The sequence below is a fragment of the Salmo salar genome, chromosome ssa13 (assembly GCF_905237065.1).
Source record: "Salmo salar chromosome ssa13, Ssal_v3.1, whole genome shotgun sequence".
In the NCBI taxonomy this organism is placed as follows: domain Eukaryota; kingdom Metazoa; phylum Chordata; class Actinopteri; order Salmoniformes; family Salmonidae; genus Salmo; species Salmo salar.
The window spans coordinates 74,005,047-74,029,871 of record NC_059454.1 but is presented as its reverse complement, the minus strand read 5'-3'; the positions used below and the strand labels follow the sequence as shown (position 1 = coordinate 74,029,871).

Here is a 24,825-nt window from a genome sequence, read left to right as displayed (position 1 = left end):
GAGGAGGCGTCTAGCTTTGAGAAGTATTTAGCCCCTGCTATGTCCCCAATTATCTCCCCTCTGGTGGGCAGCTGAAAGTGTTTCCTTTTTACATACTTGTTTAGCTCTTTTGAATCCATACACAGTCTGAGCGAGCCGTCTTTCTTCTCAACTATTACTAGTGAGTGGACCCATTCAGTAGGCTCTTCTACTTTGTCTTGGATATGTAAGGACTCTAGCCTCAGTAGCTCTGCTTTTAGCTTGTCTCTTCGTGATAATGGGACCTTTCTACAGTAGGTGCATGGATCACTGGTCTATATGGCTGCTCTAACTCGATTTTGTGCCGCATCTTGAGTTTTCCTACTCCCTGAAAAACATCAGCATATGTATCCTCAACATTAGTCATTTCACCATTCACTGTATGAACCCGTTTCACTAGACCCAGTAAGTTACATGACTTGAACCCAATGATGGGTGTTTTTTCTCTCTTTACTATGACAAACAGAACCTTGTGAGATTGATCATCTACCTCCTGTACCAATGTGCATGTCCCTGAAGTGGCAATTGCTTCACCACTGTAAGCTTTCAGTATTATCCTTTGTTTTGTGTTCACCACTGGTTTTACGTGTAACCGTAACAATTCAGTCTATGGAATGATGTTGACCTGTGCTCTAGTGTCAAGTTTAAACACAATGTCAGTTCCATTAGTCTTGTATTTTTATTTATTTTATTTAACCCAGTAAGTTGACTGAGAACACATTCTCATTTACAGCAACAACCATGGGGAAAAGAATAAGCCAATTGTAAACTGGGGATGATTAGGTGACAGTATGAGGGCCAGATTGGGAATTTAGCCTGGACTCCAGGGTAACACCCCTACTCTTCCAATACATGCCATGGGATCTTCAGTGACCATAGAGAGTCAGGACACCCATTTAACATCCCATCTGAAAGACAGCACCCTACACAGGGAAACTTCCCACAAAGAGGTCACCTAAGGACCCCTCACTGTACTCGTTGTCACTGCTGTTGTCCTGGTCCTCTTTGACACAGTGTACTGTATTTTGTTGTCTCCGCTGCCTGCATTTGAGTGCAAAGTGGTTCTTCATGCCACGGTTGTAACATTATTTTTTTCTATATGTTGGGCACTGGTGAAATCTTTGCTCTCCTCCGCAGTTGCCGCACGAGAGCTGGTTCCCTGAAGTGCGCTGCTGACTGCTGTCGGCACTGTCCTTTGAAGTGAGCCTTTTAGCTGTAGCTCTTCCTTTGCTAACATACTCCACTTTACATACTATGTCACTAAGAACACCACTGTCCATTGACCATATGCGACTCTGAGTCACTTCTCTAGCTTGACACATTTGTATCGCTCTTTCTAGTGTCAATTTATTCTCACCAAGTAACTTTTCTCTCAGACCCTTGTCTCTCACCCCCATGACAATTCCATCTCGTATAAGCGAGTCCGCAATTTTACTAAAATTACACGACTGACATTTCAGTTTCAAGTCCATAATAAATTCATTTAATTTTTAATTCTGACATCTACTGTTGAAAACATACCTCTCAAATGTCTTGTTTCCTCTGGGAGTACAAAAAGACAGACATTTGGCTAATACCAGTTCATATTCTGCTTGCTCTTCATCCATTAGCTGAAAGCTGTTGTAGACATCAATGGTGTCCGAGCCAGATACTGTGAGAAACTGTGCAAACTTCTGTGCGTCGTTTTTTTCAGCCTCTCCTATCGCCGGTCAGATAGAGGATGAAACGCTGCTTGAACCGCTTCCATTGCTCTTCAACTTTTCCGTTAAGTTTCAGTTCTGTTAGAGGCTTTAGCTGCTCCATGTTGTTAGCCAGCTAGCACTGCAAAACGACTAGCTACATGCACTGCACGCTCCGTTAGTGCCGGTGTGTTTTTTTTTTTTTTACCACAGTCTTGTTAGCCCAGTGGCTAGTAAGCTAACATTAGCTAAAGTTAGCTAGTTGACGTGAAGCCTCTTGGCTTCGTTCAGCATTTTCTACCAAAACTCGATGATTGATGAGACAAAGGCGAGTTCTGTCACTCCTGGTACCATGTTGTATCTTCTTGTCTAAGAAATACTAAAGAAAACAACTGTTCTTTAAAACATAAGTTCTTCTTTATTCAAGTTAACAGGAGCCGTACAAGAATTGTGCATTGAGCTGGGATCTCCCATCTCTCTGCGCGGGCTGTGCGTCCCCTAAATGGTCAGGTGGTCTCTGATACAATATGCCACATCTGGTAGCTAAGAAATTGAACCTAACTAGAGTGAGGATGAATTACCTGCAGTGTCAGGTGCAGTGAAGACTGGCGAATTTGGGCCTCAGCCTGATGATGACAAAGATGAATCTGACCCAGTGGTACTCAGATTTTTGGAGAGAATGGATCCTTGCTGTATGGCTTATCCATTTGTGGTGTCAGGTTGGGTGAAAATATGTTGGGGACTGTTGAATTGGTGAAAGTAACTAGAAGTGGACTTGTGATGATTTTTTTAGTGTGTCTTCCACCCAGAGGGAGTGGTGTCTCCGCACCACGCACCTCGGGACAGGACCTGTGACTTGCTTTCCTCTCCGAAGAAGGGTGCAGTTGAAAGGAGTGATAACTGGGGTAGCATTAAGTGTTATGGAGGATCAACTGAAATGGAAGATTCAGGTGTCTGTGACACCTGCCATTTGGTGCGACACAGACCTAGTGGAGAGTGTGGTGAAACAGAGAAGACACTGTCTGTCCTGCTGAGTTTTGATGCAGAGTCTTTACTCCAAAAAAGTCAAGTTAGAGTGTGTCAGTTATCCCATGAGAGCTTTTGTCCCGAACTCATTATGGTGTTTTGGGTGCCAAGTTTTATGGTCATGCAGCAGTGTGTAGGAGGGAGATTCCTAGTTGTGAGAAGTGTGCAGGAGGACATGAGACAAAGGAATGTGTAGCACAGGAGGCTGCTGAGGAGAGGATGGCTCATAATAATGACCGGAACGGAGCGAATGGAATGACATCAAATACATGGAAACCATGTGTTGATGTATTTCATACCATTCCACTTCTTCCACTCCAGCCATTACCACGTGCCCCTCCTCCCCAATTAATGTGCCACCAACCTCCTGGGATGTGTAGTATTGGTGGAAAAAGCTATGTGTGTTACCTGTAGGGGTACCCATTTTGCTGGAGATCAGAAGTGTCTGGTGAGAGAAATGTAGGTCGAAGTTGCAAGGATCAGAGTTGTACAGAAGGTGTTGTATGCTGAGGCAGTGAAGAGAATAGTAGAGAAAGATGGGTCCAGGGCGAGAGATCCTTAGAGGCTCCCTGTGAGTATGCCGAGGCCAATATAGAGTGATAGGAATAACATATGCTTCAGTAAGGTTGGCTTCTTAGCGTTCATAGCCACGGTTATGGTTTAACTGACTGCAGAAATTGAACATAAATCACAGAAAATAGACGTGGTGGCAGCTGCAGAAAAGTACTCGGTTTACAAGGTTTTTCTGCAGAAGAGTTACAAGGTGTATTGAACGATAGTGTCCAGTCCTCACAGGCTGCTGGCTTGGTGTAGGATCAGATAGGGCCAAAGTAGTGGAATAGTGGTAAGGTTTTAAAGAGTGTAGGGTTAGTTGGTAGGGCAATTTTTTCTTCCCTTTCCCCATTCTGTTCCCCCTCTCCTTTTTGTCACAGTGGGGATTTCTCTTTTGAGAGAAACTCTTTCTCCACTCCTTTGTGACCCGAAAACCCATAAGTGATCGAAGAGTGTGTCAATTCGTTGGTAGGCAAATGGAAAACAACCATTCACTCCTCGATTGCCTCCTTTAGGCGAGGAAGCACAAGTGTATCCTACCTGAGTCCTTCACTGAAAAGTTTTGAAATCTGCCACACCCCCTTTAAATCAGCTATCGTTTTCTGGAATGAGAAAAGCATGCAAACATTTAAAAACGTTATACCACGTATCCTTTCATGTGTAAAATGTCTTGCAAATTCGTTTGTATCACTTTATACATTTATTTTGGGATTCCACCCTGTAAACGTAATTTGCCTGATGGCGCGCGATTGGAGGACAGTCTCATTTCACAGGAGCGCATTTTAGTCCACGTTCCCTCTCCTCGCCGCCTCTTCTTGATTACCTTTGACCTTTTTCAAAAGGAGGCCAGAGAGAGGACGCCGGAGTTGATACTATCTTAATTGAGAAAATTAATGCTCCAGAACAGTAGATGGACACACAGTAGGTGGCGGCATGCACCTCTGACGTTTGTTTGCGACCTCCATAATACAAGAGAAGAAGACTTTTTATTTTATTTTATATATACACTTTTTTTTACGTTTGAAGCTACATTCCAAACCGGAAGTTACCCGATTTGCTCTACAGGCGGAAAAAAAACTGAAACATAGGAAGAAAACAGACAAATAGTAGCAAGCTAGCTACGCTCCTGTTTAGCTAGAAGTCTGAAGAAATTAGCCAGTATACTTAGCTCGATATTATTTATTTTGTCAATACGCTTTTGTATTTGCGTGTGCCCTGTGTTCATCCAAGCCTGTCCACAAATATAACAGACGGGTCACAAATTGAACAACCAGGCAGTAGGTTGATCTATGCAAACGCCTGTCTTTTCCGACGAAAGGAGAGGGCAGATGAAGACTTTAAATCAGCTAACTAGCAAGCTTACCATCCTTTAATTCGTCTTGTGATATTTGTGTGGTTATTACTGTCTTTATTCGAGAACAATAGAGATAGGCAACTACCGTGGTTACTAAATACGTGCCCAGAATTGTCATTCATTGACGGCCTCCAAGCCCCGGGGCTCTCCCCCGGCCGGCGACAGAAGCATGGCAGGAAATCCGAGGAGGGGCGCGGGTTTCATCGGCTTGATGAAGGACGCATTTCAGCCCAATCACCAGCCTCCCCAACCTGCGGTGGTAGACAAGAAAATGGTGGAGAAATGCTGGAAACTTATGGATAAGGTAGGTAACAAGCCATCTAATTTCCTCAGGTCTTATGTTAAGTCCTTTTGATAGGTAGTGCAATTGTCCATTTAAATAGCCAGAATACTCAAAATATGAAATGCAAGGTTTGCAAATGTCCATAGTGTAGCAATAGCAAAACAATAGGACAGTGTGCTTTTCATATTCTGTGAGCAATTACCACAAGACTGATCATGCTAAGTCAAAACTATTTATTCTGCAAAAAGAAAATAACATATTCAGGCATTTATTTATTTATATAAAATGGGCTCCAATACATTGTTCTCCAAATGGCCACAATTACCAATTATGCTGATTGGGCAATTTTGACTTAAGCAGAGTGTACAAGTTGCCTTTGTCAGGAAAACACTTTCAGAACAAAGTCTGTTTTCAACGTCTGAACTAACCATCAGGTGGTTATTACATCCTTCCTCTTTTGCTCACTCACTCCAGTTTGAATGAACACAAGTGTACCAGTTCCATGTGTCAAATGGCCTATTCAGATATTATAACAATACCAAGTAGGCCTAAAAGGTATTATTTTCACATGTATTTTACATTTGACACAACTAAAAGATATGATAGGCCTACAAAATGGTCTATTCCCTTTCCTACTTCTGGTGTGGGAAAAATATCAACTATATTTTCTATAAATCAAATTTTATTGGTTGGGTACACTTATTTTGCAGCTGTTATCACAGGTGTAGCGAAGTGCTTATAAACAAAGATGATAAGGACTACTTTCAAAAAGGACAGTTGAGACACTAACAAGGTACTGGCTAGGCCTGGTTGGGTGAACCAGCTGAAATAGAAACATCAACAAGACTACATTTAAAAAAAAAAGTTTAATTTCACACAGATGCACGTTGGAGAAACACGTCCAGGTTCCTCTGACCTCGTCTCATCCTCCCTTTCCCACGCAGGTGGTACGTCTCTGCCAGAACCCTAAGGTGGCCCTGAAGAACAGCCCCCCCTACATCCTGGACCTGCTGCCAGACACCTACCAGCACCTCCGCACCATCCTGTCCCGCTACGAGGGCAAGATGGAGATTCTCGGGGAGAACGAGTACTTCCGGGTGGTGATGGAGAACCTGACCAATAAGATCAAGCAGACCATGAGCTTGTTCAAGGAGGCAAAGGAGCGCATGTACGAGGAGAACTCTCAGCCCAGGTAAAATGTAGGAGGATATTGAGCCTGCTGGGTGCCAGTCTGTTTCTGCTTTAGCCAACTTGTTGATGTTCTGCTTTAAGGCTAGCACCAAACTTGAATAGTAGGCCTAGTTCCTATCAAAGGTTTCTTTTCTCGTTATCAAGGTGACTGGTATGTCTTATTTTAGAAGAGTTTCTCAAGTGATTTCGACCACTTGCGGGGAGGTATAAGAGCATTTATGCATATCTCAGCAGTGTTAACCTACTCTTGAGTGAAGCTTCAAAATAGAAACGCCCTAGTGGGAGATGCTGTGTGATCAGTGTTTTGAATTTCTTCCAAGAAACTACCCCACACCTCAATCCAAAGTCCTATGAATAAAGCACATGTTGTGTTATTTGCAACGATTTGTAGCCATTTACACACACAGAAATACTAGAAATTAGGAATTGGACATTTTTCCTTATTTAGGTGCAGCTAACGTTGTGTAAAGCTGAGTGATGCAAGAACCACTAGGCTAAATGATGACCAGATCTGTTTAGGGTATATTTCCTCTTTTAATCAAAAAGACACTACTAAGCTAAAAACCCATCCTGTTTACTTTAGTTTTCAGTGAAGCAATCATAGAACTCTAATCTCATTCTAGTTCTGTGAAAGCAATGATGCTATCAGTGATTCTTCTTACTCACAAGTAGCACAAATGCATGAGCCATTATAGGAAACGGACGTGCTAGTACTTGTATGCAGCATGAAATAGCTAGGTTGGAAAAATAGTTTTTTTCTTAAGGTGAACATCTTCTAAACAAGTGTTCGGAGGAATGTAAAAAAAAAAATGTTTAGCCCCTGTGTAAACTTTTGTGGTCATATAGATAAACCCACCAGGCAGTCTCTAGCATATACCACCACACGGATTACACTTCTAAGAACCTCATCACACAAGTTAGATGAATGTAATTGAATCAAACGCAATTGCTTCTCTATTGCACTTTCCCTTTGCTCACCTGTAGTGAATACTCCAGTTGGTATTGCATACCAGTCCCCACTCAAAGGCATTGCTTTAGTAGACTAATGTGAATTTAGTATCCAATCCTAAGCGGCTAGGCTTATACTACCTAGCCTAAATGTTTGACCAGTGGGGTGCCAAAGTCAAGAGAATGCATTACCATTAGTCAACCTCAGGCATATGAGGTTTGTTTGAGGACCTGATTTGCTAAGATGAGATATAAGATACCATTTCTCCATAGGCGAAACCTGACCAAGCTGTCGCTGATATTCAGCCACATGCTGGCTGAGCTAAAAGCCATCTTTCCCAATGGCCTGTTCCAAGGAGACAACTTCCGCATCACCAAAGCTGACGCCGCTGAGTTTTGGAGAAGGTCTTTTGGTGATAAGTGAGTTTTTCTTGGCTCATCTATTATATAAAATGTCCTTAAAATTAAACTTAAATGCTTAACCAAAACACACCTGGGGATAATTACTACTTTTGTATCACTAAACGCTTTCCCCTCTGTAGGACCATTGTTCCATGGAGGACATTCCGCCAGTCTCTTCATGAGTTCCACCCCATCAGCTCAGGCCTGGAAGCCATGGCTCTCAAATCTACCATCGACCTCACCTGCAACGACTACATCTCCGTCTTCGAGTTTGACATCTTCACCAGGCTCTTCCAGGTAATGATTTGCATGTATTTGTATTTAAGTTTCTCAAACTCAAGTAATGATGGTGATGGATGCGTTTGTTTAGCGCTTTTCCAGGTGCCTAAAACACTTTAGATTGAATGGGGGAAACTTAACTCATCCACTACCAAAATAGTTTTGCACCCATTCCACCACCAATATATAGGGAGTGTGCTTTCACTGCTCCCCATTCCTTTCCTGAATCACTCACTGTCATATTACTTTGGATGAGAGCGTCTGCTAAATGAATACAAAGTGACTTACAGTAAGTGCATTCAGGACCACTTACTTTGACATAGTCATCGGGTCATTGTATTCATAATTAAGTAACCACCCTAAGTAACTTGCGTCTCTGCCGATGGACGTTTTAAAAAATGGATGTAGCTACTAAGGATTCTAGCTTTAAGCACAACGGCAACTTTATTACCTTCTACAGTCACAAAGTTGTTTTCTCTCTGGGGCGCCAAATCTATACAGAGCTCAACTGCAGTGTAGAAACTCCACTGTAGAAGTTAACAAAACTGTTGGAGGTGGCTAAGGAAAGGCCTGCGACACCACTGTGTGGGTGGTTAATTTCAACCATGGGTACCTTTTTTTAGGCCATAAGGACATGTGAGTACAAAGGTAGAAACAGCTGCTCTATCATTATTTAGGGTGGGGTGGTTAAAGTTCAGTCAGTACGTGTTCTATTGAACGTATGTGCGTGGCCTTTACAGTAGTTCCCTCGACTGTGTGTGCACAGAGGCCACAAGTGTTTCCACAGCCTGACTCCGGGCAGCCTGAAACCAAAATGACTTCCTCAAATTAGCCTTGAGATTTGAACTGGAGATGCCTGTAAATGTTTAACCAATGTAGTTTGTAGTGCAGCAGTGGTTACCAGCCAGTGGCCCTGGAGAGCTACTGGGTATGCTGGCTTTTGTTGCAGCCCACCACTAACGCATCAGCTTGAACATGATAATCAATTAATCATCAAGGCATTGAGGGGATTTTGAGCTGGGCTGGAACAACATCATACGGGGGTAGCTCTCCAGACCATGGTTGGTGACCACAGTTGTAGTAAATATCAGGTGAAGAACAAAATCAAATGTATTTATAAAGCCATTTTTACATCATCAGATGTCATAAAGCGCATATACAGAACCCAGCCTAAAACCCAAAAAGCAAGCAATGCAGATGTAGAAGCTCGGTAGCTAGGAAAAACTCCCTAGAAAGGCAGGAACCTAGGAAGAAATCTAGAGAGGAACCAGGCTCTGAGGGAGTGGCCAGTCCTCTTTTGGCTGTGCTGGGTGGAGATTATAAGAGTACATGGCCACTAAGGCCAGATTGTTCTTCAAGATGTTCAAAGGTTCATAGATGACCAGCAGGGTCAAATAATAATCAGTGGTTGTAGAGGGTGCAACAGGTCAGCACCTCAGGAGTAAATGTCAGTTGGATTTTCATAGCCGAACATTCAGAGGTCGAGACAGCAGGTGCGGGAGGGAGGAATAGGGTCCGGGACAAGATAGCTTGTCTGGTGAACAGGTCAGGGTTTCATAGGCACAGGCAAAACAGCGTACATAAACTAAATCAGCAGCACGAACAGGTGGACTGGGGACGGGGGCAGACGGGAGTCATCCGGCCAGATGGTCCTAGGGCTTAGGTCCTTCAGGAGGGGAGAGAAATATGGGAAAATTAGAGAGAGCATACTTAAGTTCACACAGGACACCAGATAAGACAGGAGAATTTCACCAGCTAGGACAGACTGACCCTAGCTCCCCGGCACATAGACGATTGCAGAATAGATACTCAAGGCTGAGACGGGGGGTCGATACCCATGGACAGAGCCAACCAGGCAGGATGTAACCCCACCCAATTTGCCAAAGCACAGCCCCCACACCACTAGTGGGATATCAACAGACCAAGGCTGGTGGTCATGACATTTTGTCAGCCGGTGATTGTCAAGCAAATAACTGCCGGTCTCATGGTAATTGACCGTTAATTTACATAAACACATTTAGCATCTCCTGGCTTCCAAGCATAGCCTACAAGTCACTGATGCAGACCTTTGGATCATCTACATTTTAAAGTCTAATAAATCCATGTAATATAGCCTTCACCGTCACAATAAATCCATTATTTATTTTAAACAGGTCTAAAGAAACATGATATGATGAAAATGTAGTCTATTTCAGAAGAACGGAAAAGCATACTCTGAGTTGTCCTTATGTTAGTCCCTGATCTGGCTATGCCATATGCCTGTGGGCTACACTAGTTCATTTAGCAGACAATATTTGCTTAGAATTCCGTGGCATTATTTTATATACTGCTCAAAAAAATAAAGGGAACACTTAAACAACACAATGTAACTCCAAGTCAATCACACTTCTGTGAAATCAAACTGTCCAGTTCGGAAGCAACACTGATTGACAATAAATTTCACATGCTGTTGTGCAAATGGAATAGACAACAGGTGGAAATTATAGGCAATTAGCAAGACACCCCCAATAAAGGAGTGGTTCTGCAGGTGGTAACCACAGACCACTTCTCAGTTCCTATGCTTCCTGGCTGATGTTTTGGTCACTTTTTAATGCTGGCGTGCTTTCACTCTAGTGGTAGCATGAGACGGAGTCTACAACCCACACAAGTGGCTCAGGTAGTGCAGCTTATCCAGGATGGCACATCAATGCGAGCTGTGGCAAGAAGGTTTGCTGTGTCTGTCAGCGTAGTGTCCAGAGCATGGAGGCGCTACCAGGAGACAGGCCAGTACATCAGGAGACGTGGAGGAGGCCGTAGGAGGGCAACAACCCAGCAGCAGGACCGCTACCTCCGCCTTTGTGCAAGGAGGAGCAGGAAGAACACTGCCAGAGCCCTGCAAAATGACCTCCAGCAGGCCACAAATGTGCATGTGTCTGCTCAAACGGTCAGAAACAGACTCCATGAGGGTGGTATGAGGGCCCGACGTCCACAGGTGGGGGTTGTGCTTACAGCCCAACACCGTGCAGGACGTTTGGCATTTGCCAGAGAACACCAAGATTGGCAAATTTGCCACTGGCGCGCTGTGCTCTTCACAGATGAAAGCAGGTTCACACTGAGCACGTGACAGACGTGACAGAGTCTGGAGACGCCGTGGACAACGTTCTGCTGCCTGCAACATCCTCCAGCATGACCGGTTTGGCGGTGGGTCAGTCATGGTGTGGGGTGGCATTTCTTTGGGGGGCCGCACAGCCCTCCATGTGCTCGCCAGAGGTAGCCTGACTGCCATTAGGTACCGAGATGAGATCCTCAGACCCCTTGTGAGACCATATGCTGGTGCGGTTGGCCCTGGGTTCCTCCTAATGCAAGACAATGCTAGACCTCATGTGGCTGGAGTGTGTCAGCAGTTCCTGCAAGAGGAAGGCATTGATGCTATGGACTGGCCCGCCCGTTCCCCAGACCTGAATCCAATTGAGCACATATGGGACATCATGTCTCGCTCCATCCACCAACTCCACGTTGCACCACAGACTGTCCAGGAGTTGGCGGATGCTTTAGTCCAGGTCTGGAAGGAGATCCCTCAGGAGACCATCTGCCACCTCATCAGGAGCATGCCCAGGCGTTGTAGGGAGGTTATACAGGCACGTGAAGGCCACACACACTCCTGAGCCTCATTTTGACTTGTTTTAAGGACATTACATCAAAGTTGGATCAGCCTGTAGTGTGGTTTTCCACTTTAATTTTGAGTGTGACTCCAAATCCAGACCTCCATGGGTTGATAAATTGGATTTCCATTGATTATTTTTGTGTGATTTTGTTGTCAGCACATTCAACTATGTAAAGAACAAAGTATTTAATAACATTATTTCTTTCATTCAAATCTAGGATGTGTTATTTTAGTGTTCCCTTTATTTTTTTGAGCAGTGTAGTATAAAGAATACAATTGAACATAGCTGAATAAAATAGAAAGGATATTTTCTCCAAAGGATTTGAGGGAGTGCGCACATGCGGCTATTCTGTTATTTATGTAACTTTAGTTGTGATACAAATGTTGGGCTATATGTTTCGATTTTTAAAAGTTTCAAAGGCTGCAGGATGTGACTGATGGTGATTTGAAAAAAGTTGCATGAAAGGCATGAGCTCTACTTTTTTGTTGTTGCGCAGGCTGTACACACTTCATCACACTCTCACTCACAATTTGACAAGCACTTGATAATGCCTAGAATTTTCCGGCTTCATCCCCTTTGTGTGGCCTTAATGCCCCCTAAAAAAATCTGTGCCTTTTGCAGCCAGTGATCGTTGTGCCCTTAGGCTGAATATAATAAATATAATTTGCTTCTCCCAGCTGCCTGCTGAAGCATCTCTCCGTCACGTGATCGGGTCTTTCTCACAGGCTACAAGGGAAGACAGACGTATCGGGGCGCGTCCTTATCTAATTCTGAGGCGCATATTGAAGATATTGGAAGAACTGTCCACATTTACTTTTTGTCAGCCAACAAGATGATTAGGCCTAACGAACAGCAAAAGCATTAGCCTATATTAATCTACTATACCCCATAGTACAAAAGTTGATCTACTCTATTCTGTGCGAGAAATAAATATTCCAAATATAATCTGGGACAGTTGTGGGATGCGATAGATCCCAAATTAATACAACCACTAGCATAAAAAAACCTGTTTTACGCAATGAGCCTGACGCAACAGATGACAGTTTATCAACATTTTAAGATAAACGATTAGGCTATTTCTTCACATTATAAGCACAGCAATGCTCACACGTCAGTAGGCTATAAGCTCTAATGTTCCATTAGCAGGAAAATACCATTCTCAAAAGTGACCACAAATGCGAATATGCATCTATTGCTTTTATTATAAAGGTGCATTTTTATGGTGAAAAGGATCTTCTCCAAATGTGTAATTTAAGCACTGCGTATGTATGCCATTTAGGTTCTACACCCGTTGTAAAGCAGATTAATGTGCTTTATTTTAAGAAGTTATTTGGCCACTTTAGTTGTGATACAAACATTATCGAAACATATAGGCCTATGAGCTAGGCTACATGAGCTATAAGTTGAAAAAGTAGCAAAAAAAGAATGCGCTGTTTTCCTTAAGCTGGGCATCATAATATATAATATATACAGTTGAAGTCGGAAGTTTACATACACTTAGGTTGGAGTCATTAAAACTCGTTTTTCAACCACACCACAAATTTCTTAAACTATAGTTTTGGCAAGTCGGTTAGGACATCTACTTTGTGTATGACAAGTAATTTTACCAACAATTGTTTACAGACAGATTATTTCACTTATAATTCACTGTATCACAATTCCAGTGGGTCAGAAGTTGACTGTGCCTTACACTAAGTTGACTGTGCCTTTAAACAACTTGGAAAATTCCAGAAAATGAGGTCATGGCTTTAGAAGCCTTTTGATAGGCTAATTGACATAATTTAACCTCTATGGGCTAGGTGGGACGTTTGCGTCCCACCCTAGTCAACAGCCAGTGGAATCCCGTGGCGCGATATTCAAATACCTTAGAAATGCTATTACTTCAATTTCTCAAACATATGACTATTTTACACCATTTTAAAGACAAGACTCTCGTTAATCTAACCACACTGTCCGATTTCAAAAAGGCTTTACAACGAAAGCAAAACATTAGATTATGTCAGCAGAGTACCCAGCCAGAAATAATCAGACACCCATTTTTCAAGCTAGCATATAATGTCACAAAAACCAAAACCACAGCTAAATGCAGCACTAACCTTTGATGATCTTCATCAGATGACACTCCTAGGACATTGTTATACAATACATGCATGTTTTGTTCAATCAAGTTCATATTTTTACATTAGCATGTGACTAGCATTCCCACCGAACACTTCCGGTGAATTTACTAAATTACTCACGATAAACGTTCACAAAAAACACAACAATTATTTAAAGAATTATAGATACAGAACTCCTTTATGCAATCGCGGTGTCCGATTTTAAAAAAGCTTTTCGGTGAAAGCACATTTTGCAATATTCTGAGTAGATAGCCTGGCCATCACAGGCTAGCTATTTTGACACCCACCAAGTTTGGTACTCACCAAAGTCAGATTTACTATAAGAAAAATTGGATTACCTTTGCTGTTCTTCGTCAGAATGCACTCCCAGGACTTCTACTTCAATAACAACAAATGTTGGTTTGGTTCAAAATAATCCATAGTTATATCCAAATAGCGGCGTTTTGTTTGTGCGTTCAAGACACTATCCGAAGGGTAAAGAAGGGTGACGCGCGTTTCGTGACAAAAATTTTCTAAATATTCCATTACCGTACTTCGAAGCATGTCAAACGCTGTTTAAAATCAATTTTTATGCGATTTTTCTCATAAAAAAGCGATAATATTCCGACCGGGAGTCGTTGTTTTCGTTCAAAGACTGAAAATGTGAACATGGAGTCGTCTCGTGCACGCGCGCCCCAGTCTCATTGTTGTCCGATCGACCACTTACCAAATGCGCTACTGTTTTTCAGCCATGGCCTGCAAAGTCATCATTCAACGTTCTGGCGCCTTCTGAGAGCCTATGGGAGTGTTAGAAAATGTCACGTTACAGCAGAGATCCCCTGTTTTGGATAGAGATGGTAAAGAAGGCCAAGAAATGGTCAGAGAGGGCGCTTCCTGTTTGGAATCTTCTCAGGTTTTGGCCTGCCAAATGAGTTCTGTTATACTCAGACACCATTCAAACAGTTTTAGAAACTTTAGGGTGTTTTCTATCCAAATCAAACAATTATATGCATATTCTAGTTACTGGGCAGGAATAGTAACCAGATTAAATCGGGTATGTTTTTTATCCGGCCGTGCAAATACTGCCCCCTATCCCCAACAGGTTAAGTCAATTGGAGGTGTACCTGTGGATGTATTTCAAGGCCTACCTTCAAACTCAGTGCCTCTTTGCTTGACATCATGGAAAAATCCAAAGAAATCAGCCAAGACCTCAGAAAACAAATTCTGGTTCATCCCTGTGAGCAATTTCCAAACGCTTGAAGGTACCACGTTCATCTGGACAAACAATAGTACGCAAGTATAGACACCATGCAGTTGTCATACCGCTCAGAAAGGAGACTCGTTCTGTCTCCTAGAGATGAACGTACTTTGGTGCAAAAAGTGCAAATCCATCCCAGAACAACAGCAAAGGACCATGTGAAGATGCTGGAGGAAACGGGTACAAAAAATCTATATCCACAGTAAAATGAGTCCTATATCGACATAACCTGAAAGGCAGCTCAGCAAGGAAGAAGCCACTGCTCCACAACCGCCATAAAAAAGCCAGACTACGGTTTGCAACTGCACATGGGGCAAAGATCGTACTTTTTGGAGAAATGTCCTCTGGTCTGATGAAACAAAAATAGAACTGTTTGGCCATAATGGCCATCATTATGTTTGGAGGAAAAAGGGGGAGGCTTGCAAGCTGAAGAACACCATCCCAACCGTGAAGCACAGGGGTGGCAGCATCATGTTGTGGGGGTGCTTTGCTGCAGGAGGGACTGGTGCACTTCACAAAATAGATGGCAACATGAGGATGGAACATTTTTATAGATATTTTGAAGCAACGTCTCAAGACATCAGTCAGGAAGTTAAGCTTGGTCGCAAATGGTTCTTCCAAATGAACAATGACCCCACGCATGCTTCCAAAGTTGTGGCAAAATGGCTTAAGGACAACAAAGTCAAGGTATTGCAGTAGGAATGACAAAGCCCTGACCTCAATCCTATAGAAAATTTGTGGGCAGAACTGAAAGACTGTGTTCGAGCAAGGAGGCCTACAAACCTGACTCAGTTACACCAGCTCTGTCAGGAGGAATGGGCCAAAATTCACCCAGCTTATTGTGGGAAGCTTGTGGAAGGCTACCCAAAACGTTTGACCTAAGTTAAATAATTTAAAGGCAATGTTACCAAATACTAATTGAGTGTATGTAAACTTCTTACCCACTGGGAATGTGATGAATGAAATAAAAGCTCAAATCATTCTCTCTACTATTATTCTTTCACATTCTTAAAATATGGTGGTGATCCTAACTGACCTAAGACATGGAATTTTTACTAGGATTAAATGTCAGGAATTGTGAAACTGAGTTTAAATGTATTTGGCTAATGTGTATGTAAACTTCCGACTTCAACTATAATTCACAAGTGATAGGCTTATATTGTCACCCATCAGACTTTAAAAAAAATGTAAACTGGTCTTTACATATACTTAATGTGTTAAATTTGTTTTTATTTAGAATGGACCATTATCATGCACCTGTATCGAAACGGGGGCAGCGGGAAAAAATACATGTCATCTATGCACTTAAATAGCGAATTGAGGATGCTTTTCACATGATTAATTTTCATGCCAGTCAGGTAGGCTATACTCCTGTTGTAAAGAGAAGCAATGTGTTTAATATTAGGAAAGCTGAGAAGTAAATATAGTAGGCCTAGCCTACAGAAAGCTGATGGGATCCTCCTCTTTTTAATAGAGGCCATCATTCTGTTCTCACACAATTGCAAAGCATATAGAAATGTTGCGAAACATGAGCTCATGTGCTCTCATCAAGTCTTTGATTAGATTTTCGATTACATTTGCATTGATTTCAGAGTGATTAGAGGGACAATAGAATGCTGAGTACCAGGCAGTTAACAAGTTTGGTAGACAACTAATGACCATCAGAGCTTGGAGAAGCCTTAATACCGTGACTAAACGGTCACGTGGAATTTGAATGTCATGACTCGTGACAGTCGGTGTGGCGGTAATACGGTCACTGTAACAGCCCTACCACCAACTTACTACCCACAAAGATCTCCTCCACCGCACGAGCCTGAGGGGGCGCAATGCCGGACAGGAAGATCACATCAGTGACTCAACCCACTCAAGTCGAGTATTGCAAAAAAAGCCTGCCACAACATTTTTTTACATTTTAGTCATTTAGCAGACGCTCTTATCCAGAGCAACTTACAGTAGTGACTGCATACATTTCATAATTTTTCTCCATACTGGTCCCCCGTGGGAAACGAACCCACAACCCTGGCGTTGCAAACACCATGCTCTACCAACTGAGCAACACGAGACCACGTGATGCAGCTCCCCCAGGGATGTTATGGAAGAGCACTAGTAAGCCAGTGACTTATCCCCCGTAATCGGGTCAGAGGCAGAGAATCCAAGTGGGAACACAAGTGCTTCTTTCGTGTTTTATTATCAACTAGGATTATGATTTGTTGTCAGAGTTTTGACCATGGTTTTTGACCGTGGTTCGTGTGTTGTATTGTGCAGCCGTGGTCATCTCTCCTGAGAAACTGGAACAGTCTGGCTGTCACACACTCCGGGTACATGGCCTTCCTCACCTACGACGAGGTCAAGGCCCGGCTTCAGAGGTTCATCCACAAGCCTGGCAGGTGAGACACACACACTCATGACATACACACACTTGCATGCACTTCCATACACACTAACACAGAAACAGTGAGGCACACAGACCATCCAAATACATCATGTACACTCACAACTCCCCTTATGGGCCACACACACCGCACTGAATGTTGATCTCAAATCCAATTTTATTGGTCACTTACACATGTTTAGCAGATGTTATTGCGGGTGTAGCGAAATGCTTGCGTTTATAGCTCCAGCAGTGCAGTTATATCTAACAAGTAAAATCTAACAATTTCACAGCAATACACAAACTACATACAAATCTAAAGGAATGGAATTAAGAATATATACACCACCGTTCAAAAGTTTGGGGTCACTTAGAAGTGTCCTTGTTTTTTGTCCATTAAAATAACATAAAATTGATCAGAAATACAGTGTAGACATTGTTAATGTTGTAAATTACTATTGTAGCTGGAAACAGCTGATTTAGAAATAAATAAATAGGCTATTCAATACTAGAAATTGACAAGAAACTGAAGATCTCATACAACGCTGTGTACTACTCCCTTCACAGAACAGTGCAAACTGGCTCTAACCAGAATAGAAAGAGGAGTGGGTGGCCCCGGTGCACAACTGAGCAAGAGGACAAGTACATTGGTGTCTAGTTTGAGAAACAGACTCCTCACAAGTCCTCAACTGGCAGCTTCATTAAATAGTACCCATTGTGCACCGGGGCCTCCCACTCATCTTTGTATTCTGGTTAGTGACAATTTGCACTGTTCTGTGAAGGGAGTAGTACACGGCATTGTACGAGATCTTCAGTTTCTTGGCAATTTCTTGCATGGAATAGCCGTAATTTCTCAGAACAAGAATAGACTGACAAGTTTCAGAAAAAAGTTCCTTGTTTCTGGCCATTTTGAGCCTGTAACCGAACCCACAAATGCTGATGTTCCAGATACTCAACTAGACTAAATGCCATTTTTTTTATTGCTTCTTTAATCAGAACAACATTTTTCAGCTGTTTTAACCTTTTTGCTATTATGTTTTCTAATGATCAATTTGCCTTTTTAAGATGATAAACTTGGATTACCTAACACAAAGTGCCTTTGGAACACAGGAGTGATGGTTGCTGATAATGGGTCTATGTAGATATTCCATAAAAAATCTGCTGTTTCCAGCTACAATAGTCATTTACAACATTAACAATGTCTACACTGTATTTCTGATCAATTTGATGTTAGGTCATTTCGAAGTTGCCCCAAACTTTTGAACGGTAGTATAAATATTTGGATGAGCAATGTCAGAGCGCCGTAGACTAAGATTCAGTAGAATAGAATACAGTATATACATATGAGATGAGTAATGCAAAATATGTAAACATTATTAAAGTGACTAGTGTTCCATTATTAAAGTGGCCAGTGATTTACAAGTCTATGTATATAGGGCAGCAGCCTCTAATGTGCTAGTGATGGCTATTTGACAGCCTTGAGATCGAAGCTGTTTTTCAGTCTCTCGGTCCCAGCTTTGAGGCACCTGTACTGACCTCGCCTTCTGGATCTACCGTTCGTCTGCCGTTCATTCGGCGTGCTGTATTTCAGGGATCATTCTACATGTACAACCGGTTTGCAAATTACGGCCGGCCCTCACACACCACACGTCTCCCTCTGTCCCAGTTATATCTTTAGACTGAGCTGCACTCGGCTGGGCCAGTGGGCCATTGGCTACGTCACTGCAGATGGGAACATTCTGCAGACCATCCCCCACAACAAGCCCCTCTTCCAGGCCCTCATTGACGGATACAGGGAGGGATTGTGAGTACCATGACATAGCCAAGATAAAAGAATGACCAACTACTACCTTCTCTGGTTCAGTCAAGGCGTTTGCTGAGTCTGTTGTAAAGTTTCCTCTGAAAGTGGTTGAAATCAGTTTATAAGACTATAAACTTAAGTCACCACAGAATTGCACATTAGTTGAAATAACAGGAAATCATACAGCCTGTGGCTTCAACTGGCCATTGAAATGTTTTGGTTTGTTGCTCTCTCTGTCCAGCTACCTGTTCCCAGACGGCCGGACCCAGAACCCAGACCTCACAGGGCTGTGTGAACCCTCCCCACAGGACCACATCAAAGTCACACAGGTCAGACACTCACGTCCACAAAGTACAGCTCGTAATTCAGACTTCAGATTCACTTGTGTGACTCAGAAGTTTGCTTACTGTAATTTTCCATAGCTTACAACGCCCTAAATGTAAATTTGTATACTTATTCTGATTTATGTCTGTCTTTCTCAAGTCAGAATGCTGTCTGTTTAGATGGATGTTTCCTAAAATCAGAGAAGGAAATATTTGTTCAATTGTAGTATGCATGCACTGAGATATTCTGACATTTCTGTTGTCTCCTTTCTCTTCTATGTGTTACAGGAGCAGTACGAGCTCTACTGTGAGATGGGCTCCACATTCCAGCTGTGTAAGATATGTGCTGAGAATGACAAGGACGTGAAGATCGAGCCCTGTAGCCACCTCATGTGCACCTCCTGTCTCACTGCCTGGCAGGTAGGTCCCAGAGTTGCTTCACCCTGAAAGAGTGTCTATTATTTCACTCACATATGTTATACATTTGATCTAGATTTAGTCTATTTTGGTCCTGTACTGTTACTCTCCCCTCTTCCTCTCCTTTCTTTTTCTCTCTTTAGGAGTCGGAGGGGCAGGGCTGTCCGTTCTGCCGCTGTGAGATTAAAGGCACGGAGCCCATCGTGGTGGACCCCTTCCGCCCCAAGAACAACGGCAGCGGGGCCTCCTTTGCCAGCTTCCAGGGGCTCTACGGGGCGGAGGGAGGGGGCTCGCTGTCAGTCTCCCCGAGCAACGACGAGGACGATGACGAGCGCCTGGAGGACCCCCACCTCAACATGAGCAGGCTGGCCTGCACCAAGGCAAGACTTCCTCACCCCCAGCCACCATCTGGAATCAGTCAGACTTTGTCATGTTCTCTCTCTTTCTCCTACACACACACCATCTCACAACATAATTGTTTCCTTATGTGCTCAAAGTGAAAAGGCAATCTTTTATATATATTTCAGAATTTGCCACTCAGATACACCACCCAGTAAATCAACAACAACAAAACCACATCCTCCATCTAGAAGTTGTAGAAAGTCTGACCTCTCAAGTTTGTTTTAATGTCTCCCCTGTGTGTTTTCAGGTAGAGCGCCCACCCTCCCCTGTGACGCCACTGCCCCCCGTGCCACCCCGGCTGGACCTGGTGCCACAGAGGCCCCCCACCTCCCCAGGGGCCCTGGGCCAAGGAACCACACCCAAGGCAAGTGGAGGACCTAATCCATCAATCACTTAATCAAATTTAAGCTTTCTTATGTATATAAGGGTGTGTGACCATGCATGTCATGTGACATTTACATTTGACAAATTTAGCAGACACTCTAATCCAGAACGACTTGCAATGAATTTACAATTATAAATGGCATCCAGTCATATGAATGTCTGCTCTCCCCAGATTGCAGCCCTCCACAGAGACAAACCTTTGCCTCTCCCTCCTGCCCTGCGAGAGTTACCCCCTCCTCCCCCACCCGAGCGTCCCTCTCCCCTTGGACCTACAGAGGGCCGGCTCCAGAGGAGACCCCTGCCATGCACCCCTCCGGAGCCCAACTGGGCCTCCAACTACATGGTTCCCCGGCCTGTTGCCAAGGCCCTGCCACAGACCAACGGGCCCAGTGACGGTGACTCCATCCCCAGAGCAAAGCCGCTGGCAGCGACCAACGCTATCTACTCCTTGGCAATCAGGTATGGCATTTGTATACATATGGATAAAATATGTGTTGATGTAATGTAGATGTTCAATTGCGATTAGTCGCTCAGGTGCTAGGAAAACATTCCCCACACCAGTACACCACCGCTACCAGGCAGGATGGGGTTACGGACTCATGCCGCTTACGCCAAATCCTGACTCTGCCATCAGCATGATGGAACATGAACCAGGATTTGTCGGACCAGGAAATGTTTTTCCAGTCCTTGTTTTTTTTTGCCCTTTTTTCTCCCCAATTTCATGCTATCCAATTGGTAGTTAGTCTTGTCTCATCGCTGCAGCTCCCTTACGGGCTCGGGAGAGGTTGAGAGCTATGCGTCCTCCGAAACACGACCCAACCAAGCCGCACTGCTTCTTGAAGCAATGCCCACTTAACCAGGAAGCCAGCCGCGCCAATGTGTCAGCGGAAACACCGTACACCTGGCAATCATGTCAGCGTGCACTGCGGCCGGCCCACCACATGAGTCGCTAGTGCGCGATGGGAAAAGGACATCCCTGCCGGCCAAACCCTCCCCTAACCTGGACGACGATGGGCCAATTGTGTGCCGCCCCATGGGTCTCCCGGCTGCGACAGAGCCTGGACTCGAACCCAGAATCTCTAGTGGCACAGCTAGCACAGCTAGTGCCTTAGACCACTGCACCACTCGGGAGGCCTCACTGATGCCGGGTCTTCTTGTTTTTAGCTGACAGGAGGGGAACTCGGTGTGGTCGTCTGCTACAATAGCCCATCCAAGACAAAGATCGATGAGTTGTGCGTTCCGAGATGCCGTTCTGTACACCACTGTTATACTGCACTATTATTTGTCGGTTTGTGGCACACATGTTAGCTTGCACGATTCTTGCCATTCTCTTTCGACCTCTCATCAATGATCTGTTTTCACCCACAGGACTGCCGCTGACTGGATGTTTTTTGTTTGTTGCAACATTCTCGGTAAACCCTAGACACTGTCGTGTGTGAAAATCAGTTTCTGAGATACTGGAACCTGTGCGCCTGGCACCGACGCTTAGGTCACTTGTTTTGCACATTCTAAAATTGTCGAACAGTAACTGTATGCCTTGATGCCTGTCTGCCTGCTTTATATAGCAAGCCACGGCCACATGACCACTGTCTGTAGGAGCAAACCATTTTCGTGAACCGGGTGGTGTACGTAAACTGATTAAACTAAAACTGATTGGCTATATTCCTTGTTTGTGACTCATGGTATGACTGATCAGGAATTCAAATGCGTCATATGTATTACCTGGCTCAGTGTCTGTCTGTGTGTCTGTCTGTTAGGACACCTCAACGGGCGTCTACTGGTGAGAAGTCGTCTGGGAGTGACGAGGAGAACGAGTACATGAGCCCCACCTCTCTCCCTTCAGGAGGACCCTCCTGGGTCATGGCGGGGGCTGTCGTGCCACCACCGCCCCAAACCACTAACCACGACTCACGGTGAGCACTCAAGACTGTCACTATGAGGTGGCCCAGTGGATTATGATTGTACTATCCTAGATGTATGTATTTCCTGAATGGCTTAAATCTCTAAAATCAGTACAGGGTCATGACTACTGTTTTTTTTTTTTATGCCCCTCCCTCTGCCCGCCATCTCTCCCTCACTCTTTCTCCATCCCTGCCTCTCTTTCTCTCTCACCTTCCTTCTCTCCTAGAACTGTGGTGTGTGATGTGGACTGTGAGGACCCTCAGGTGTATGAGTCCATGTGTAACATCAAGGCCCAGGCTAGTGCTGCTGAGCCTCTGCCCGCGCTGTCCCTGCCACAGCAGCCCCCAGAGTCCGGTACATAGAGATGAATTAAGGATCTCTATTCTCACCTTTCTGATTGCACATCAAGTTACATAAGTCATACCTTTGTACAATCAGAAAACCATCATCTAACTTTGGCTTGAATCACAATATATTTTTTTTTGCTACTCTATACCTGCCCAGAAACCTACTATTGCAATGAATGTGGCCACGATTGGATAACAGTTCATTTTGATCCCCACCAGGTTATCTGTTAAGCCAGTTATCATGCATCTCAGTGCATAGAAATGTATATTCTGTATTTGGGGTATTAAAATCACTGTCTTTTTTTTTATCCCTTGAATTCTCTGGTTTCCGTCCAGACTACCTCATTCCGCCCCCTGCGGTTCCCCTGCACCTCGCAGTAGAGGAGATTGAGGCAAAGGATGTGTATGATTATGACTACCCCCGACCCCAGGCTCCCCCGACCCCCGCCAGGCGCACCCTCTCTGATGTCACTGGCACCTCGGCCGCCTTCAGGTGCCTCTCCATGGACAGCCTGTCTACCATGGATGCCTGTATGTAGCTTAGCATTAGTGTTTTCAGTCCTTTCACTCTCTTGCTTTATGTTAACAGTTATAGTTATCAAACACCATCTCTCTCCTCTCTCTTTCCTCTCTCAGCTATGTTTGCACCAGGTCAGGACTCTGAGCGCCCCCCTAAGCCCCTCCCCCGCCGGGTCAACTCAGACCGGCAGCCCCGCCCCCTCACCCCAGAGGCCCTGCCCGCTGCTGCCAGTCCATCAGCGGGCTCCAGAGGAGCATCCGGAGGGCCCTCTCCAGTTCCTGGTGCGGAGCTACCCATCAACGGGGAGATAGAGCGTCTGATGAGCCAGGGCTATTCGTTCCAGGACATCCAGAAGGCCCTGATGATCGCCCAGAACAACCTGGAGACGGCCAAGAACATCCTGCGCGAGTTTGTTTCCATCCCCTCCACGGCCCACATCCTCACGTAGCAGCTGCAACACCACACCCTATATCCTTTACCCTCTGTGCCATAATGGATAGCATTTCTGCTGCGCTAGTTGTGACAGGTCTGGAAGCGCTGTATATTGTAAGGGGAGGAGGGCTCACCTTGGTTCCATGCACAGGCATCTAGTGAGAGAATCTAAAGAGAGAGGGAGAATGTGGCCTGTGTACGGCCAAGCCTTTGAACCTCGCATGGTCGTTTGCGCTTGCCTCCAGTCTTATTGTGTGGATCTAAGCATTTCCTTGTTTCTGGGTACAGCGTAGAGTAAGCCTAACTTTACACTGTGTTCTTAGGCTGCAATGTCTCGCAAGGAATAGTTTGAGACTTATTGTGCACTAGCAGTAACTGTCGTCGGGGCGTACTTGACTCATGATTCCCCTCCCCTCGTACATACATTTTGTAGCTAAATACGTCAGGTGGAGATTAAAGCGTTTAATTCTGTGGTTTGTGCTAAAGCTAACGAATGTGAATCTTGAAGTTGCATTGCAGTATTACAGGGCTCCATGTCATACGTTTCACTGTATTGTAGTAAATGAAGTAAGGATTTTTTTAAAAGTAAGAATAACTCCAAATTGCTTTAGTTCCTGGTTTATTGATGGTCTTATAATATATAACAGTCTGAATGATGTGTACGTAATCTTGGAATGTACAGTAAATGTACAGTAATGTACAATGTAGTGCTAACATTGACGGATGAACTAACGTAACATTTATCATATTTGTAATTATTTTTTACAATTGTTTTAATTCCACCAGTGGTAGTGGTTTCATGGTTAAGCCTTATTGTTAATTCTGTGAATAGCTTGTATATTTTAAAGTGAGTGTCCTTTTTTAATGTCATACTTAAAATTAAGGGAGTATATGTGCCCTATCAGAATTTTCCTAGCCTAATCTGTATTTTTTTCATATCCATACTATTCATTTTCCAAACAATAGCATATTGATTGGGCAGAGAAGACAAAGTGATCCAAGTCATATATATATATATATATATATATATATATATATATATATATATATATATTAATATTACACTCCTTGATATTTAGTGAAATGAAGTACTTAATTGGCACTACCTCATAGTGGCTTTGCTGCCTCCTCTTGTACAACGTTCTTGTTACGTTACAGACCATGACCCCATCGTAAGGTGGCAACAAAAAAAT

General features: G+C 43.9%; 1 protein-coding gene across 1 annotated transcript; it reads left to right on the top strand.

The window, feature by feature from the left end:
- Positions 1-4,129: 4,129 nt before the first annotated feature.
- LOC106567671 (E3 ubiquitin-protein ligase CBL) lies at positions 4,130-24,641 on the top strand. Its single transcript, XM_014137228.2, has 15 exons — positions 4,130-4,933; positions 5,857-6,104; positions 7,325-7,471; positions 7,594-7,750; positions 16,999-17,120; positions 18,771-18,908; positions 19,147-19,234; positions 19,517-19,648; positions 19,789-20,025; positions 20,295-20,411; positions 20,604-20,890; positions 22,189-22,344; positions 22,560-22,687; positions 23,017-23,211; positions 23,317-24,641. Exons 1-15 carry the CDS (start codon positions 4,799-4,801, stop codon positions 23,646-23,648), a joined length of 2,619 nt encoding a protein of 872 aa, XP_013992703.1. The 5' UTR covers positions 4,130-4,798; the 3' UTR covers positions 23,649-24,641.
- The last annotated feature ends 184 nt before the right edge of the window (positions 24,642-24,825 follow it).